Genomic DNA, 20,741 nt, shown 5'->3' on the forward strand with positions numbered 1-20,741 from the left:
TAACACTGCTAAAAAATAAGCTTATCCAATCTTTATCTCAATGCAGTTTGTGGGACCTTTACGTGCACAAATTGTTTGCTGTAAGTCCATACATTACAACCAAAACAATGACTACAGTACATTATAGGCTATGAAAAAATATTACAATGCCTTGGGGAACAGACAGGTGCTGTGTAAACACATTTTTTGATGAGTTGCTGCAGTTGCATCCTATAGATTATATATTCATCAGACTCAGAACAGTGTTTGGGTACACCATGCAAAAGATCCCATAAGTATTTGTTTGTGTCATCTTGTAACCTTTAAGCTGGCTTCTAATAGTTTATGTTAAAAAAATCAACATCGCTTACAATGCAAACAAACACCTTTCATCTATATTGTGTCTTTAATGAAGCAAAACAGTCCTGTTAAGCACCTTATGATGCTATCAAAGTGCAATACAGAACTACGTAAGGTATCAGGGCAGGCAAACAGAAGTTTGATCAAACATGCAATTTTAAGGAACATTTTAAAAGGAGATAAGTATAGAGTGAGAATTTCAGCGCTTAGGGCCAAAGCAGCAGTTAAAATAAGGATTGCAGAAGTGCAGAGATCTCCGATTTGTAGGGCTGGAGGATGTAGCATGGCTGTAACAAGAGAAGTGATGAGGAGGAGCGGCATGGTGGCACAGTGGTTAGCATTGCTGCCTCATAGTGCCCGGGACCCAAGTTCAATTCCCGGCTTGGGTCACTGTGTGGGGTTTGCACGTTCTCCCTGTGTCTGTGTGGGTTTCCTCCAGGCACTTCAGTTTCTACCCATGGTCCAAAGATGTGCAGGTTAGGTGGACTGGCCATGCTAAATTCTCCCTCAGTGTACCCAAACAGGTGCTGCAGTGTGGCGACTAGGGGATTTTTACAGTAACTTCATTGCAGCGTGAACATAAACCTGTTTGTGACGAATAAATAAACTTTGCATCTAGCTAACCTGTCAGGTGAAGTCAAAAGTAAAATGCTCACATACACACAAATATTTTGACTGAAAACAAATCAACACCTTTACTCAAAAAAATCTGCAATTTTGTCAATACACAAGATTGGAGTATTTTTCAAAGTTCTGTTTTAATATTTTGATAAGAAAATAAAATTTAAATAAAAATACATTTCTAAATCACTAACATGCAGATAAACAAGTGCTGGGGCTTTTAAAAGGTAAAGCTAATATACAACATAATACAACAGTCTGGCAATTCAATATATACACATTAAAATATTAATTGAGGAGAACATATAAACTATTGACACCAAAATACAACGCAGGCCTTTTCTCGAAAACGCCTACTCACGTACCCAATTGCTCAACCGTTGATGTAAAAATCAGCTGGCAGCAACCATTTTCTTTCATTGGAATTTTAATTAGTGCTGACAATCAGGAACAAAAGATCATTTTCTCTTTTACCGGATTTTGTGTTCTTTGGGGACCGTTTCTTTTACATATATAGTTCTTTTAAAAAGATGACATTCTTCAATTACCCAAAACCAAAGTTTTACCATGATGTCAATTAAGAACAAATGTTCTATTGCGTTACCTCAAATGCCTAAGTTTTTCGAACTGTTCTGCTCACACCACACAATTCCTTGACATGCTGACACTGCCCCTTTCATTCCTCCAAATAGCAATCACCATTTCTGTAACTAACCCCCCAAGTATTTGACAGGCAGAATAAAATTAAATGCTTGGAGACTCACCATCAAGCATGGGTGAAAACACCCTATGGTGCAATACTTAAATATATATAGAGGTCTTAGGGTGTATTTTAAATTTGTTGAGTTGATTGATCTTCGCTTTCAGGAATACCACAATTAGTCTTCAGCATAGGGAAGAAGTTGGGGATGTTGGGAGTGAGAGGGAAAAGTAAATAAGGTTGCTGTTGCTAATGAATGCCAATGATTCTAGTTGTACACATCAGGAAGTAACATTGGGCTCAGCCATACTGGTCTCCACAACCAAGATCTATTCTCCCACACGCACTGTTCAGGAATCTGACACAAGGAGAATTTATGAATTTTGAAATTTGATTTTGTGAACCACTCACTCCCACAACTCCCACCAACTCCCCCCAAAAAAAATCACAACTGTCAACCAACAGGTATTTTTCGAGTCAATTAAACAAATGGAAATTTGTATTTTATTGGGAAATCATTAACAGCAGCCAATGAATTGAATCAATAATATTTTGTTTCACAAGGAGGAAGAGGAAGCAGGTGCATGGAGCCAACATTCTTGTTCGTGGCAAAGAATGATTTTAAAAATACAGTTGCGACGTAAATGCTTTTGGGCCCTCATTACATATAACCAAAATGTTGAACTGCATCTTTTCAGGGAATTGGGCAGAGTAAATCATCAGTCAATTCCTTAAACTCAGAAGTATGACAAAGGAAAAGTGGTGACACATTTGGGGCGGCACAATGGCATAGTGGTTAGTTCTGCTGTCTCACAGCGTCGGGGTCCGGGTTAGATTCTCAGCTTGGGTCACTGTGCAGACTCTGCATTGTCTCCCCATACCTGCATGGGTTTCCTCCAGATGCCCTGCTTTTCTCCCACACGTCTAAAAGACGTGCTGGTTAGGTACATTGACCATGCTAAATTCTCTTGCAGTGTACCCAAGCAGGAGCTGGAGTGTGGCGACTAGGGGATTTTCACAGTAATTTCATTGCAGTGTTAATGTAAGCCTACTTGGGACACTAATAAATAAACTTTAAACTTAGATGAGTATCAGTACCAGTGGGTTGCAGATATGTACTCCAGTACAAGTCACCGACATTGGGAAATTAAAAGAAAACACAAATTGCCCATTGCTAATGGGTGCTCCTTTGAGATTTTTGTGTGTGATTATTTCAGAACTTAAAAGCTATGAATACCATATTAAAGTATCCTATTATAAACCAGTTTTGTCCTATCATTAGTACCTTATTTAGTACCTGGAAATATGAAGAGTTGATTTGTAATTAAAATCCAGTATATCTGATGAAATACTGAGCTTTCCTCCACATCCCGTCCAGATTATTAATATTATAAAAACATTATGGTCTTGACTCTACAGTCAAAAGTATTCAAGTATTTATTAAAATTATGACCTTCTGAGATGATAGGAGCCATAAGGCATGATGTTTGACTTTGAATAGCAGCATATGCAGGGAATGCCAAAACTCAAACTGCTCGCAGCCTGTTTAGGGAATATTCAAAGAAGCCAGTCTGAAGTTAACACACAATGAATACTGTGCGTGCGTGGTGTATGTGTGTATGAGAGGGAGGGAGATGGATTGGATATTATAATTACTATGGGGAAAAAACTGAATGATTCTCATGATTGGCAGAAATTACAGACCTTCCTAGGGTATTAAAACAAATATTTAACAGCTTCCATTCAGTTCATTTTTCATTAGAAGGCAGAAAAATATTTAAACTATACAAAAATACCTAATGCAAATTTAGGACATTTGGGCAGATCCTTAGACATGTGACGTGGCAGAAAATGAAATGAAATACACACAACAGATGCACAATGAATAACCACGTTAGGGCCAAACGGATCATTCAACTGATCTGCTAAAAATTGATACTCGTATCAGTTTTTAAAAAAAAAATCATAAATTAAGATCACCTGGAGAAGTTCAGATGATTAAAGTGCATTGAAATATTTTGTGGACTTCACATAAATGGTCTCCCTCACTAAAACATTATGTACATTTACTAAAGGCCAGGCTCTTTGGGGTCTCATCCTTGGAAACACCAGTACGTGGCTGACAAAAATTCCAAGAAATTCCAGAGACTTCCTGTGGAGCTTCAGCAGCTATCAAGTCCTCTCTTCGATTGGGATTATTTTGTTCCAATAGGATTTTCTCTGTAACAAAGAAGTAGTATTACGGTGACTAACTTCCTGAGATTCCTCATTACTTTATGATAATGAACTCCAAGAATCAAAGAAACTTAACAATGTGTTGTTAATAAGAATACATCTTTTCCAATCTCCCAAAACTGATTTTAGGACTACTGCCAACTGAATGCTTAAGAGTGAGCTTCTCAATAGTGGCATGGTGCACTGGTACAACCCACAGCAAGAGCTGAACAAAGGCATGGGTTGACAAATTGAGAGCAACATTGGTGCCATTCAAGAGCTGATCAAGCATCATCTCCAATGAGAGAGAATTTAATCCTCTCTTTTTGACTTTTACCATCAGTGAATCCCTCAACATCAGCATTCTGGGGTTACCAGTGACCAGAAACTGAACTGAGCCAGTCATATAATTACTGTTAACACAAGGGCAAGTCATAAGACAGAATTCTGTGCTGAGTACTTCATGTTCTGATTCCCTATAGCCCACCCACACTCAATCAAGGAGATCGACATCATCCAAGAAAAAGCAGCCATTTGACTGGCACCCTATCCACCGCCTTAAAGTACTCATTCCTTCCACTGCCTGCGTACAATGGTAATAGTGTCTACCATTTACAACATGTATTTCAGCAACTTGCTAAGGCTCCTCTGACAGCACCTCCCAAACCCATGACCCCAAACATCTAGAATGACAAAGGCAGCAGGTGCATGGGATTGCTGCCACCCACAAATGCTGCTCTCAATCTCTCACCATCCTGTCTTGGAACTCTAGCCCTCCTTCATAGTTGGTGAGTCAGAATAGTCTTTTAGAGTACTTTGGATGTACCTACACTACAGAGCTTTAGGGAGACAACTCATCACCTCAGTCTCAAGGTTAATTGGGATAGGAAACAAATGCTAGCCTTTCCAAAGACCAAAACAAACCTGAACAAATTGGAAATTAAACTGATACTTACTCGCTGCCATATGTCGCACGTGTTGATCTTTTAATTCGGTACTGTTCATGAAATTCAGCCAATTTATCTACAACTAAGATTATTTGCTGAAGAGTTTTAAAGGTGACTCTTGAATCTTGAATAGTAAAGTGGGCATATTCCTCTTGCTCTAGCTGAGGACCTTGATACACATCTATACTTCCACATGCATCTACAGAGAAATTTCAACAATGTTAAAAACATATTTGAAATGAAAGCATCGGCATTCTTCACATTTTCTCTCAGTAACTTAGTTCACCAGTTTATCTAAAGGTCGTGTCAAAGTAGCAACACATCATTCTTCATTTTACAGACATGAGTCCATTTGACAGCACAGGTCACATCCAGCTAATTGTTTTCCCGTTTGAATTTAAGTGCAAGACCGAAGAGGTGAAAATAAGAAACTTACATTCACCATTGAGGAATTTTGGAAACTCACCTTCCATTTTCTGCAGTCTGGACAAGTTGGCATGGAACAGCGAAAATATCCTTTCAGCTTCCCGGTCACAGTCAATGGCTAGTTGGATATTTGCTGGAGAACCCCTAGAAACAAAGACAAAAACAGTAGCAATTCCAACACAGGAAACAGACCCTTATATTCGTTAAAAATGCCTGAAAGAATACCTGCAATTTGAGTAACCGACTTGGACTAACTATTCTCTCTATCCTAACCCCACTGCAAAAAAAAATCAAATATGGATTGAACCGAACCATATATCAAGAACATAACAGGCTGATGGTATTAGAAATAGGCAAGATGCATAAATTGAACAATTCTGCTACTTTCACACTAGGCATAACCCCTACAGTTAACAGATCACACACATTGAGGTATTAACAACAACCAGAACTCATTCCTATGACTGACGTTTTATTCTGCTGATAAAACGTCCACGAAACTATGAACATACATTTATTTAGAATTAAAAATACGAACAGAATAATGTTAAGCAAAGTGAAACAAAAATCAGATTTAATCAACATTGGTGTATTTGTTAATATGACATCAAGCATTAAGAGTCAGTTTTGTTGGGAGACTTAAGGCAGAAATAAACTGGAGTTTGACAAACACCTTTGCTAAACTTACTACCTCCTGCAAGTCTGCGTTGGTATCTTTACAGATAATTATATTTCACTATTTGATCTTCATTTATTGCTTTTGTTTGGAATCAGCCTGCATGTTTAAAGGAGCTGGACCAAGAAAATAGTTCTTACTCCAGAGAATGACTCACCCAGTACAACTTGTACAGCCAGCGGCTTTCTCATCTGTATTTTTGCAGCAGATCCAGCTTCCAGATAAAAAAGCACAAGGGTGGTAAACTTGCAGCCTCTTGGGATTGCAACGGCTCACTCTGGTGATCATCTCAATCCATTCATTGGCCTCTACACAGTTACTGGCTTGAACATAAAGTGGTCTTTCGGGTCGATCGATACAGAGGACTTGAAACATCTGAAACCAAAAATGCAATGATACTCAAATCTTCTTTTGAGTCGATAACAATCAGGGTTAGGAGAGTTCAAAGTGGCATCTGTATTGCTTCTTTAGACTCATCAACACAATAAACTAATGCCCGATGTATGAAACCAAAAATTAATTTTATCTTTCTATTAGTAAGACTAGCATTCTAATTCCATAAGCAAAACTAAATTCCAGTACAATTTTTGTTAAAGTAACAAAATAAAGCTAAGAATTGTGCTGTCTGTGGATAGATCCAAAGGATGGAACTCCTCAATACTTCATCCTAAATGAAGACTAGTAAAACTCGATAGATTAATTAAGAAGCCTTCAGCGCTCCTGCACCACATATAACTGCCCACTACAACTTCCGAGTATGCTATAAACTAATTTTTAAGAAAAACTGAGCTAGCTCTGCTGTTCATAACTATACTCCAGAAATTGTATGAGAGATCAGCTAGAAGCCTCCTTCATGATGAATGAAACAATAATTCAAGTAACTGTAACGGAGGGTGAATCAGCCTACTTCTTCCTTTAGACCATCTCTTCAGGGTACTTAATTAATTTGGATCGATGGCCACTCCTATGGAAATTAGAAAATTTACTTGGACCACGGTTAAAAGATCAAATTTTCCCACGAAAAAGGCACTAAAACAACGGCTACCATCAGGCCCAGGCTATATAGAAACTACAAGTAAAGGAATGGCACGCAAAACTTGATTGGTCACAGTTGTTGACTCCTTGTGACAATGGAGTTACGTGAAAGGAAATTTAACTAAGTGCCAGCTTCTATAAATGGGCTGGATGGAAATGAACTTCTGACTCATTACATGAATTCTGAAAGCAAGCTTACAATCCAGCCATTATGATGGCGGCATGGTGTGAGCAAATGATGGAACTCCAGGCCACATTTTATCTCAAAACAGTTGCTAGAATTTGACTTTGCATGCAAGCCAAATATACGAAAACCGGGAATTTACCATTGAAGATTTCTTGCCAAATACCAATCTACTTTAAATTTAGCTTCACTACATACAAATTAAGAATAAAAGGTAATGGATCACATCACATCATAAAGGAAAGTACATAGAACATTACAGCGCAGTGCAGGCCCCTTGGCTCTCGATGTTGCACCAACCTGTGAAACCAATCTAAAGCCCATCTAACCTACACTATTCCAATATCATCCATATGTTTATCCAATGACCATTTAAATGCCCTTAATGCTGGCGAGTCCACTACTGTTGCAGGCAGGGCATTCCATGCCCTTACTACCGAGTAAAGAACCTACCTCTGATATCTGTCCTATATCTATCACCCCTCAATTTAAAGCTATGTCCCTTCGTGTTAGCCAACTCCATCCGAGGAAAAAGGCTCTCACTGTCCACCCTATCTAATCCTCTGACCATCTTATATGCCTCTATTAAGTCACCTCTTAACCTTCTCTCTAACGAAAACAACGCAAAATCCCTCAACCTTTCCTCATAAGACCTTCCCACCATACCAGGCAACATCCTGGTAAATCTCCTCTGCACCCTTTTCAACGCTTCCACATCCTTCCTATATCGCGGAGACCAGAACTGTACGCAATACTCCAAGTGCGGCCGCACCAGGGTTTTGTATAGCTGCAACATGATCTCATGGCTCCAAAACTCGATCCCTCTATCAATAAAAGCTAACACACCGTATGCCTTCTTAACAACCCTATCAACCTGGGTGCCAACTTTCAGGGATCTATGTACATGGACACTGCGGTCTCTCTGCTCATCCACACTACCAAGTATCTTACCATCAGCCCAGTACTCTATAATAGTGATCAATCTATAGAACAGTCTTCCTCAGGGGACAAAGCAAGCAATCTGATCGATTCAAATTAGGAGGACTGCTGTCAAAAAAACATTGTGGATACATTATATCTAGAATTTGAGAGACAGAACGTGCTACAGGTGAGGTTATTATTTTGGTTCTTGAAGTGTCTAAGAACATTTTATTACATTAGAAGCACTATGTAAATACAAACTGTTCAGAGTTTGACATTTGTCAGACCTTGGCAAGAACAGAATTTATTTGGTACAGCAGCTTAAACAATTCATCAAATTGCAATGTGGGAGCAGCTGAGATACCAGGCAATCATATTGCCAAATTCTATTACACTAAACTAGCTGCAATGATAGATCATAGATGTCCTGATTTCCAGTCTCACATTAATCATTTCCTGAACTGACTAGTTGGAAAGAGACGCTATCTGTCATGACTAATGCAGAGGGTAACAACATATATACTAAATATATATTACTGGGGTGGCATGTTGGCACAGAGGTTAGCACTGCTGCCTCACAGCACCAGGGATCTGGGTTCAACTCCTGGCTTGGGTAACCGTCTGTGTGGAGTTTGCACATTCTCCCTGTGTCTGCTTGGGTTTCCTTCGGGTGCTCTGCTTGCCTCCTACAGTCCAAAGATGCGCTGGTTAAGTGAATTGGCCATGCTAAATTCTGTATACCCGAACAGAAGCCGGAGTATGGCGACTAGGGGATTTCCACAGTACCTTTTTTGCAGTGTGAATGTAAGCCTACTTGTAACTAATAAATAAACTTTAACCAAACTAGATGAAGGAATGGTGTGAGAGACGAGCTGAAAGTCTAAGAGAATGGGGTCAATTTAGATGATGACTGCAACCCAATGCAGCCACATTATTTTGACATGTCAATAACCAAGTTCAATATCATTAGACCCTAGAAACATGAACCATGCCAAAACATATCGAAACAGTGCTGTCTTCTTCAATTAAATTTTATTTTAGCTCCAGCAAAAAAACAAAATTCATTACAGATGCAGACATTATTCTTGAAAGAGCAATACCACTTAGAAGTTAAACCCAATGTGGCTCAAGCATATAATTCATCCAAATCTTTAAGATATGAATGTTTTTTTTCTTGATGCCTTTCAAGATTCATTGTCGTGCTCTCCTATTCTTTACCCAACCAGGGCATAATCCAACAGTGAATGAAAATACTAATTTGGATAAGTTGCAGGTATGAAATGTGAGCTTGCATATGAGGCAAGGATGTTATTTAGAGTTTCAGACCATGAAATAATCTTGACAGTCACGGGGCTAGAGGAAAATTAACTATTTTTTAAGCTTTGAGTACAAAAATCAAGACCTCCCAACAACATGAACATTTTTACCTCAGAAATAAAACAGGTGGACAAGATTAAATCCAGCTATACAAAAGGCTGTGATTGTTGGAAATTGGCAACAAAAAAAATGCTGAAGAGAATTCAGGTCAGGCAACATCTGTGCAGAAATTGTATTAACTGGTTTGATAAAGGGCTACCAAAACGTTATGAGCAAAGGACACCAAATGGGAACGTTGATTCTGTTTTTTGGTCTGTGTTTTCTGCTTAAATTTAAGAAAAACAGTTTCTGCTTAATTATACTGCTTAAGTATTTCCGCAAGTTACTTTAGATTGTCACGTACGTTTTTTCTGTTGAAGCATCTTTCTTCAAGTTTCTCAACTGCAACAATGTTCTTAATCAGGATACTGTATAGGGACTCTTTACCTGTGCAAACAGATTTGGTACATAATTAGTGTTCACCACTATCATTCTGGAGAGTAGTATGATTAAAATTAATAAAATAACAATTCAACGAAAGTCTGGCCACAGTATTTGCTAATGGGAATGACCAAAGAAATGTTTTGCACAATACTGGAATGCTTCCAATTAAAGATAATGTACCGCTGGGCTGATATTATGTAAAAGATTCAGAATTTGCACATTCCCCTCCTTGGCCCTGATATCTTTTAAAACATATGGTTTAGGTTAAAAACGATCATATTTTTCCTGTCTTTAAAGCAAGCTCAATACTTAAGCCGGGGGACACAATTCCAAAAGGCAAGTTGATGCAGAGGAACTAGGTTACATCAACAGCCAACAACTAACTGGGAAAATGTCAACTTTATTATCATTTGCTAATTAGATGAGGTTTTCCTCTCCCTTGGTGATTAGCTGCATATTTTGAAGTGATGAAAGAGTTCCAGTTCATTTTTTATTCTGTGTATTCCAGAAACACTTTTGCACCTGATCCTGCAACCAGCCAACGGACTGGCACAAAAATTCCATTGCAATGCACCAGATTATCCCTCCTTCATTCACAAAGGACACAAAAATCAAGCTTGTCAATGAATGTTTGAGTCCAATCTTTTAGGAACAAAAATATTTGATTACAAAAATATTACATTTGAGGCAACATACTGATTGAATGCAAACCTTCAAAATCAGAGGCACTGGTTACATGTTATGATGCCGGAATAGCAAACCAGAGTTCTGAACTAAAAAGCCAGTGAACATATGCTCAAATTTCACCATGGCACTTTTCAAATTTTAATTCTGTTTAAAGAGAATTTGGAAATAAAAATCTGCTATCAGTCAAAGCAAATTGCCTACAAAGCAAGTAAATATTGGGAAGACCGAAATCATTGCTTCCAGTTCTCAGGTAGGAGTGAGCTTGGAATTAGTCAACATTGACTCCAGTCCCCATGAACCCATGAAATGAACTGAAATGGCACTTTTACTTTCCCATTAAAGAGACTGATTTAACATGGATATAAAATGATTTGACAAAGCATTCTCTTGCTTCAAAGAACCATATGTAAGCAACCATATCCTTTTGTTGCATGTGATCACAATTTGGAATCGTGTTACATTTTGGTCAGCAGACAAATATGGAGCTAATTTAACACATATTGAAATGAAATTTTTGATCAATTGCCTAGGTTAACCCTGAGAATTTACTTGACATTAAAGCAAACTACACTCTTGATGCATCACTTCAAAATCAAAAAACAACTCCTAGTTGTTCAGCAGTAATATGAATCATATTGGTGCCATTCTGAACTAGGTGGGGGTTTATTTTTAAATTAAAATTTCTCCATGTTGAAATTATTCAATCCTAAATTTTATTACAATTGTTACTGTATCAATCACCAAGATCAGCTACTTATACTGCCTTGTCCTTTAATAGCTCCCAAACTTATTAAAAAAATTCTTAGCCATGTTTCCATTATTTATTGACTCTACTTTTACAATATCCCATCAGTATTTGTATTCCTAATATTCCAGCTCCATGCCCTTTGCTTCCTTGACATCTGTGCTTCCTCACTTTTTGCCCCATCAATGATACTTCAACTGTCAAGCATGCTTTTAATCATCTCCACTACTCTTCCACTAGTACACTGTGGTCATTTCTGATAAAATATTTTGTGACACCTACAGGTTCTAAGCGTTAGATTTATGCAAGTATTCAGCCATTCATTTTGATAATAGTTCTCTGTACCTCAACTTCATTTCATATCTCTCACTCAGCAAAAATCTACATCTCATTTGCAAAAAATCTCCATTGACTCTAGCATCCAGAGCCTTTTGAGCTCCATATTCCCATCAGCCTTTTTTTGAAGGAGCACTCTAAACCACCTAGTTCTAATTTAAAAATTATGCACTCTTATCCAGCCACTAATCCTCCATAAAAGGAAAATTTGTACATAATCAGTGGGCTTATCACTTTAAAAACTTCAGCGGGATCACTCAATCTATTCGTGTCAAGAATACAAACCAGATTCATGTAATCTATTCTGATAATTTAACACTTGAAGATGTGGGATAATTTTAATAAATCTACAATGGGCTCCTTCCAACAAAAACATAGAAACTAGAAGCAGGTGTCGGCTTTTTGGACCTTCAAGCCTGCTGCACCATTCATTTATTTTGATCATGGCTAGTCATCGAATTCAATACCCTGAACTCTTAACATATTTATCTCAGATACACTGGTCGTAATTCTCCAGATGGATTTTATCAACATTCTGTACAAATGAAGCATAAGTTGCTCCCCTTTGACTTTCCATTCCTTTGAGGCAAGGCCAACATCGCACTAGCCCGAGTGCTTTTTCTACCTCTACATGATCGGAGTACACAACACCTAAATCCCTGCGCTGCTCTACAGTTTTTAGTTTCTAACCGTGAAGAAAATATATCAAAATGTCTTTTTCTGATTCAAAAAGTGGATGATCTTACACTTCCCCACCATAAATTCCATTTGACAAAGCTTTGTCTATAACTAAGTCTATGAATAAAATTTCTTGCTCCAATCCAAAAAACGTAGTCTGCTTCCCAATGTTATGTCACCTGCAAACTTCAAAAGTCTTAGCAGATGAGTTTTGCGCTGGACAAGTGGAACACCAGTGCAAGAAAACAGAACATGCTATCACGAGAGTCAGAGTCAGTATTATGCACCAGCAATATATATGTCCGCACAACAAGCACTGAGAGCACTACTTGTACAAAGAAACCGAAGGGAATGTTTGGACAACGTGTTAAATGACAAATATAGTTCTTTTTCATTCAACATAGCAAATCACTGTATTGATTTTTGATCCTAAGTGCTGCTTCCATCACCCACACAACTTGCAACATTATTAAAAGTGAAAAAACGGCTAATGGGTTTGAGTGCAAAAAAAAAGGAGGGTCATGAAAATACCTAAAACGTAGTCCAAAAACTGGGCTTTGTTTTTAAATGGGAAGTGTGGCTGTGGTGGGGGGGAGAGGTAGAGGTGGAAAAAATTCCAAAGAATTGGCTACTGCAACAAAGACAAAACGCAACATCGGTTAATAGAAGTAATAATTCACCTGGTTTCAAATCTGTTTCAAATCCTTAAAAAGTGTGCAGTTGAAATCATTTCCATTGCCCAAGGAATTGTTAAAGTTACTGGACTAAGTGTATACTTCAGGGATGGCTGAAGACAAAGGTATGAATTTTTTTGCGATAAGAAATCAGAATGTTAGCATGCTTTACAATCTGCAGTGAAATGCAAAGGCTTCTTGGCCATTTCAAACAGGTGGAATTCTTGAACTTCAAGTGGGTAGAGACATTAGATTTCCCTTGACTTTTTCTACTGTCAACATCATGGAACAATACAGCACAGGAAACAGGTCCTTTGGCCCTCCAAAAATGGACCAATGGATTTGAATAAATCATCAAAATGTCAGCTTTTCAGCATTCAATGCAATTAACATGGATTTTCTCCTTTATCACATGCACTAACAACAGAAGATTATCTTGTTGGATTATGTAACTGCATAGCAAAGCACAGGACTACAGCAGTGCTGCGCAAATTATTTTCCAACATGACCTCAGTTTAGAGCACATTTAGGGATAAGTAACAAATGCTGGCCTTGCCAGCACTGCCTATCTCCTATGAATGGAGATGTAAGAAATGAAAAATTTATATGACCCCAGATGTCAGTGAAAATCAAAGAGCAATAAAACAGTAACATGTTGTAACATGCCAACGCCAACAGTTGTAACATGCAGAAATTATTAAAGCTCCTGTGTAACATAATATAAAATGTTAATGTGTGTTTTGAACAGACTTTGTAAAAATATTTTACGCACTCGGTTTGCAGCCAAGCTCTCCATATTCCCTGGAGAACGAACACACAGTGAAGCCCCTTTACTCAATTCAACAAAAATGCCTATGTTCTCAAACCCCTTCCTTTGCCACCTCACCTCACTCACTCAGCTACCCCTGTCCCCAAATTACTTAGCAGACCCTATTCCCAACCCCCTCTTGCCAAATTCTATGCTGACTCAGGCACCATTGTCTCACCCCACCCCACCCCCAGGTTTGATGAACCCCACGGAGACTCAGACACTGTTGCTCCCATGCCACCCCACAACTGCAACCACAGTTGGCATAATGGAGACATGTTTAACAGGCATACCTGACTGTTTGTGATAAGAGAGATCTCTGTTGGTCAGACGGAGCCATCGCTTCTTAAAATTATGCACTGTACAGATTGGATTTCTTCCCTGAGCTCTTTTAATAACTTCGCTGCAAAGGAGAAACGATATATATTTTTACTTTTACGGTTTCAAGGAGTTAATTACCTATTGTTCAAAGATTTGCTAAAAACACTACTTCATTAATTTTGTAATGAAGCCGACAAGCCAATCCCCAGGTAAACTATGAGTTCAGCTGTGATAAAGGCAGCTACTCAACAATTTGCCCGAGTATTTGGTGTGATGGAGTTGAGAGTTATCTCCTTCTTCTGAGCAATCTCTGGTCTTTGGTTTTGATGCTATAGCGCACATTGCTTTGTCAAAATAGTTGTTCTCACAGGCACTCATAACTGTTGGATATTCTCATCAGCTCCACATTATGAAATATCTTATGTAAAGCGTAATTTAACATCACAATTGCTCTTCTCTTTTTACTCTTACCCTTCTTTGAGAATAATTAGTTCATCCACACCAGTGGGCTCCTTACTTTGTGCAGAAGATATTTCATCTATAAACTAAAAGCAAAAATAGGAATTAAGTTTTCAAACTATGGATAGAGTTAGAGAAATCAGAAACTCACTGCATAGTTTGCATTACAAAGGGTAGGATAGCATCGTGGTTATGTCACTAATTTGTGAGGTCTGCATTAACAATCCCTTGGGTGACATGTGGCAGTTAGGGAATGAAAATTCACTTAATAAATTAATCTGGGGGGGATGGGTCAAGGACAGTGTGGGGAGAGGGGGGCGCCAAGTTTCAAACAGCGAATGTGAAATGATCAGATTGTCAGTAAAAACCCACCTAGTCCACTGATACTCTTCAGGGAAGGAAATCTTCTCTCCTTACCCAGTCTGACCTATTACGTAACTCTAAACCCATCAAACGTGGCCAACTCTTAACTGCGCCCCCCCCCCGCCGAAATGCTTAGTAAGCCACTCAGCTGAATCCTTGAAAACAGCTCACCAATAAATTGACCTTGAGAATGAGATTCACATCCCATGAATTGATAAAATGAACTATGCAACATGAAGGGGACATTTACATTAAATTAAATTGTACTCCGTGAACTGTTGATCATTACAATGCAATCAACCAGCATCACGAGAGAAACAAAGATCATAACTTATCGACATCCAGTACATGTGAAAACGTGAAGACATGAAAGACATGCTGGTTAGTGCATTGACCTGAAACAGGTGCCGGAGCGTGTCGACTAGGGGAATTTCAGCAACTTCACTGTAGTGTTAATGTAAGCCTTACTTGTGACTAATAAATAAACTTTACTTCTTATACCTTCCGAATGAGGAGAAGTGAATGATTTTTAGACTCAGATGATAGGTCAGGTCCTTTTAAATTCTATTTCCCCAGAAATGCAACGAGCATGTCTAAAAATTGTTGTTTTTAGGCAAGTGCACATTTTAAATTTTCTTCTCCGATTCCATTATCATTAAATAAAATGTTGACAAGATTGAAAACACAATATGATCAATTGGGAATAAATTTAGCTGCCAAAATTCTCTCATTGTAGTATACATTATTCAGGACACTAGCAGTAGTAATGCCGTTATGAAGTTCAATTGACTGCAGAATTCCCAAGTTTAAATTCAAGAATGCAGCTCATCAACACTTCTCTAGGGCAGGTAGGGCTGGGCAACAAATGCTGGTCTACCAGCAATAGCCAAGAATTGATACAAAACACAATTAAGCTCACCTTTTTAACCAACTCCATGCATTTTTCTTCTTGAAATAGTTTAAAAAAATCACACATATACGACTCCTTGAAACTTGACTGCAATTCATAAAAAGTTGTAAATTAATGCACAAAGTCAAGCAATAAAATGTAAATTTTTCAAAACAAAAGGACAGCGAGATCATACTAACCAGTTTGTTTTTCGATAAACTACCCCAGCTTCCCAGTGTTTGGATTGTTTTAGAAATTAGGGTCAAGACTCGAGATGTCTGAGCATCCTATAAGGAAATGGGAAGTAGTAGGAGAAAAAGACAAATATATTAAACTGAAAAGTTAACAGCACCTACTAATGCCTCAAACTAACATAAAAAGGACAAAAAGCTACCAACCCAGAGACTGTTGTCTCTAGCAGAACCTCAGCACTTTCAGTTTAAGATTTAAGCCCAATTTCCACCAACACAAAGGTGCAAAATCCTGGGTTATCAATTTCTCTGTCTCAAAATTCTGAATAATGTCACACAACTTACTGGATGGTGGGGTCGGAGATTGAAACTATGAGGCGAAACCATTGCAACTGCGAAGAATCGGAGGAAAACAAAGCTGCTTACAGCAGAGTACTTCACATGGGGATCATCTAGAAAAACAGAGATTCATTAACAATGACAATTAACAGTATCTTCATTTATTTTTGGTGTCTGGCCTGCAGTGATACATTTAAACCTCTACAAATAAAGCTACAGAGGCATCACATCCAGCTCCAGGATTTGTTTTCCCTGTATGGACATGGGTTCATACATCTCACTGGCCAAGTCTTGAGAACTTAAACACAAGATCCGAGGCAACTATGTACAAGTGCTGGAGTTTAACTTTACCAGGGTTGCTTCCTGTTGCTTATCCATGCAAAGTACAGTAGAACCATTAATGAGGAGCTTTTTAAACAGCAACGCCTAAAAGTGGTACACTTTTAGAGAGAAAATGTACTTACATTTAACTAGTGGCTTTTACATCCTCAGATTAACCAAAGTTCTTTACATCTAAGTATTTGAAGAGTGGTCATTGTTGCTTCATAGGCAAACGCAGCAGGCAGTTTGCATGCAGCAAGGTCCAGCAACACAAAGTTCAGCCATTTAATTGACTGGTACAGTGGACTGAAGGATAAGTGTTGTCCAGGACACCAAATTACACCTGCACTTTAAATAGTTTTCTGTGTTCATCCATGGCACGAGTGTCACTGGCTGGAGCATTTATTACCCATTCCAAGTTGCCCTTGGAGGGCAGTAGAGAGCCAACCACATTGTTGCAGCTCTGGAGTCACATGTAGGCCAGACCTGGTAACGATGGCAGATTTCCTTCTCCAAAGGACATTAGTGAACCAGATGGTATTTTTTATTCCTGACAACTGACAATGTTTCATGGTCATCGGTAGATTCTTAGAAATTTCATCTGGATTTATCCACTCCTGCAATCACCAATCACCTTTGTACCTACTAGAAGAAATTGCATGCCCAGGAGTACAAAAACATGGCACCTAAATTAAATTGATCAATGGAGAAATTTCAAAAACACTTGCGTTATACAGAAAGCCAGTTGGGACCCTGTTCTGCAGTTCCTTTTATACATAGTGCAATGGTATTTATCAAAAAATTACAGGTCAAACGTCCCTTATCCATACATCCGAAAATCAAAAAACTACATGTTTATAAAGCAATGTAATTTTATATTACGGAAGTGTTAACAGGCCAAAATTAGGGTAACAGTTGGTAAATGGAGAAATACCTTAGTATATATAGAGTGCAGCTAGCTTGGGTGTAGGTTATTATAATGTGAATAAAACTATGCCTACTGAATTTAAGGTAGAATAGAAAACCACAATATCTGAATACAGAAACACTTCAGCCCAAGGATTTCGGATATAGGATACTCAAGCTGTGCTGTACAACAAAACCCATCATTTAAATGTTCTGAATTATGAATACCAGAATCCAGTGCAACCAGAAAACGAGACCTAAATGACAGACCACGCCGCCACCCAGTGGTTACAAAGCACAACATATATATGAACAATTTGTACAAACAACTCTGGCATCCACAAAGCTCATGATGTGGATGTGCCAGCGTTGGACTGGGGTAAACACAGTAAAAAGTCTGACAACACCAGGTTCAAGTCCAACCGATTTATTAGATAGTACACTCACTAGCTTTCGGGTTAGCCCCTTTGTCAGGTGAATGGAGGGTTCCTTTACACCTAACAGTAGGTTAGGTGTAAAGATTCGCATTCTAATCAGTAATCTGTAAACTATGCTTTATATGCTCTGTCTGAGGCCAGAACTCTTCATTCACCTGATGAAGGGGCTAACCCGAAAGCTAGTGAGTGTACTATCTAATAAATCGGTTGGACTTAAACCTGGTGTTGTCAGACTTTTTACTGTATCCACAAAGCTAACATTCAAAATGCTCTTGGGATGAATTCAATATAGACGTGGGTGCAGCACCGAAAGATTAGGTGGAGCAAACACAACAACAGTTTACAGAGTCAGTACTTGCACATAGTGGCATTGGAGGGCACCTGATAGTGTTTCAATTTACATGCCTCAACAGCACAGAAGAACCCACTTTGTGCCAATATTACAGTGCATCAATTTTAGAAAACAGGTACACTTAGCCCCTCAGGCTTGTTCCATTTATGGGTTTACGTGGGTTTATGGCTGATCTGTGACTTAATCCAAATACGAGTTAATAAAGGAGCTTTAATTTTAATTTCCAATCATTAACCTTCATGTTAAGTTTCATAAAGAGCATTTTGGCTGAAGAAAAGAATTGTCTGAAATATTAGGACTTTCACCTCTTACCTGGAAATTGCTTCCTTGCTAAGTTTTGTAGTGAATTAAACACCTCACACATCAGGGTGGGACAACTCATACTGGATTTTACAATCACATTGAACACTCTTTCAACATACTGGCGAAGGTTCTCCTGTAATTTTCAAAATAAACTAAATGAAGAAAAGATATCAATTGCTTTAGAATGCTACATCAGTTCACAGCACAATGGAAGGGACCTCCTTCAGGTAAACAACTTAAAACAGTATATCAAGAAGATTCTTACATTATGTATTAATTACTGCTCTGATTTTTGATTGTTCTGCCCTTCCTTAATTGCCTCTCCAGTTGCACTATGTTAAGCCTTGCCACCAATATTACCTTGTATTTATTGGTCTGATCCAATAACAGATAGCTCACAGTGCTGTGCACCTGGGGCTCAGCATAAATACCACAGTACACTTTTGCCCAATATAACTTTGGACCCTCAGCAAAAGATAGGTGAAGTAGTACACACTCATGGCTAGCTATCTTGCCATCAACCTCCACATAGTTACCTTGAGCCCTTACCTTTAGTTAGGGGTAACGGCTGAAACCAGAGGACTTCTCTTGTACAATGACATACCTACTGGTTTCAGTTGCATGCATGTTTGAAAGATAGCAGTTTGCTTGCACAACTGTTGACGACAGTACTTGCCTTCTGCCATCAAAATTCAAGGATTAGAATATTCTTGTTGCAAGTAACCAGAAAGGTGAATAATGGAGTGTGGTAAACAAGGTGCTACTCACAAGTTTAAAATAGTATGGTTAAACCAGTTAGTTAAAACGGTTTTGTCGTAAGTTATAAAACAATCCTTTCCATACTGTATAAATTATACATTAGAAATTAAACAAAATCTGACCATGCACATACCTTATTCACCTCAACATTATCACCCTCCTTTAGCTTAACAGGATCAATCTCACAGGTTTTGCAGGAGTCACAAATCTAAACAAGTAACATTCCCAATTATTTCCAGTGAAGATAATGCACATTTATAAACACACATACATTTTACTAATCAAAGTAGTCAAGTATGTCTCTTATATTACTTGTAAGCTCAAACATGGCAATCTTTTACTAGGTCCAGCTCTGGAGAAAGCCATTGCATCTTTTACCAGGGCGGTAGTGCTTTAGGCTTCCCTGGACGCAGAGAGGACCTCTTTAGTCACTCAGGAAGCAGGGCCGTGTTACTCCAGCAGCGGGCCAATGAATGTGCTCCATTTACCAGGGTCTCAAAGCTGCATTAACCAGTAACGGTTTACCATAATTGACCACCCCGCAGTCAAATGATTCATTGTACCATTACATCAGCATGGTACAATGGGCACTTGGTGCCCCAAGTACAGGAATAAGTGGAAACAGAACTTTATGGAAGTCAGAGAGTTTGATCATTTCAAATAGATACTTTGATGTAAGATGGCAAACAAAAATGACCACCTTATCAATGCTGCTGGCAGGTGATTAAGACGGTGAGATAGTGATGCTTCAGAAAATGCATCATGTTTGCCAAACAATTGAGCACTAGTTGTCCTGTGTCACAAAGTGGCTCCACAGCAAACAGCAATGTGCAGTCAGTAAATGACTCTTGCCCACCATTATTTGTAGAAATACATGTAGTCATGAGATCACACAATACTTGGAAGACGTGCGTAAAAAAGATTTTGCCGCAAAATTCAACGTCAGAGCTAGTAACTCTAACCCAGATTACAGGAATGTTACAAAACATTGTCTGAAAACAAACACCTATTTTCTTACAGAAAGAGAATGAGAATCAGAGATAGCAATGAGTTAAGTGTAATTGTTGGGTGGGAGGGGGAAAAAGGAGATGCAGAAAGAATGGAAAACAGAGACAGCAGGGAGAACAAAATTAGAGTGTGACAGACAACAACAACTTTCATTTACAGAGCATCTTTAATGTAACAAATCCATTCTAAACGTCCTTCACAGAACATTATTCGATAAAATTTGTTACTAAGGAAGGATGTGCCATCCTTGGAAAGGGTCCATAAGAGGTTCACAAGAATGATCCCTGGAATGAAGAGCTTGT

At 38.5% G+C, this 20,741-nt stretch overlaps 1 protein-coding gene across 1 annotated transcript in view; it reads right to left on the bottom strand.

The window, feature by feature from the left end:
- Window positions 1-1,078: 1,078 nt before the first annotated feature.
- Window positions 1,079-20,741, bottom strand: part of rasa2 (RAS p21 protein activator 2) — a 123,662-nt gene continuing 103,999 nt past the window's right edge. The window contains exons 13-24 of the mRNA XM_080185906.1: window positions 19,565-19,639; window positions 18,682-18,805; window positions 16,360-16,466; window positions 16,024-16,110; window positions 15,854-15,931; window positions 14,584-14,657; window positions 14,085-14,194; window positions 9,784-9,866; window positions 6,081-6,298; window positions 5,288-5,391; window positions 4,831-5,020; window positions 1,079-3,880 (exon numbers count right to left, since the gene is read on the bottom strand). Of these exons, the coding sequence (XP_080042032.1) occupies window positions 3,856-3,880; window positions 4,831-5,020; window positions 5,288-5,391; window positions 6,081-6,298; window positions 9,784-9,866; window positions 14,085-14,194; window positions 14,584-14,657; window positions 15,854-15,931; window positions 16,024-16,110; window positions 16,360-16,466; window positions 18,682-18,805; window positions 19,565-19,639 (1,275 nt within the window). The 3' untranslated portion in view covers window positions 1,079-3,855. The remainder of the gene's footprint in view (window positions 3,881-4,830; window positions 5,021-5,287; window positions 5,392-6,080; window positions 6,299-9,783; window positions 9,867-14,084; window positions 14,195-14,583; window positions 14,658-15,853; window positions 15,932-16,023; window positions 16,111-16,359; window positions 16,467-18,681; window positions 18,806-19,564; window positions 19,640-20,741) is intronic.

The sequence above is a fragment of the Carcharhinus amblyrhynchos genome, chromosome 3 (genome assembly GCF_965287045.1).
Source record: "Carcharhinus amblyrhynchos chromosome 3, sCarAmb.v2.hapA, whole genome shotgun sequence".
NCBI classification, from domain to species: domain Eukaryota; kingdom Metazoa; phylum Chordata; class Chondrichthyes; order Carcharhiniformes; family Carcharhinidae; genus Carcharhinus; species Carcharhinus amblyrhynchos.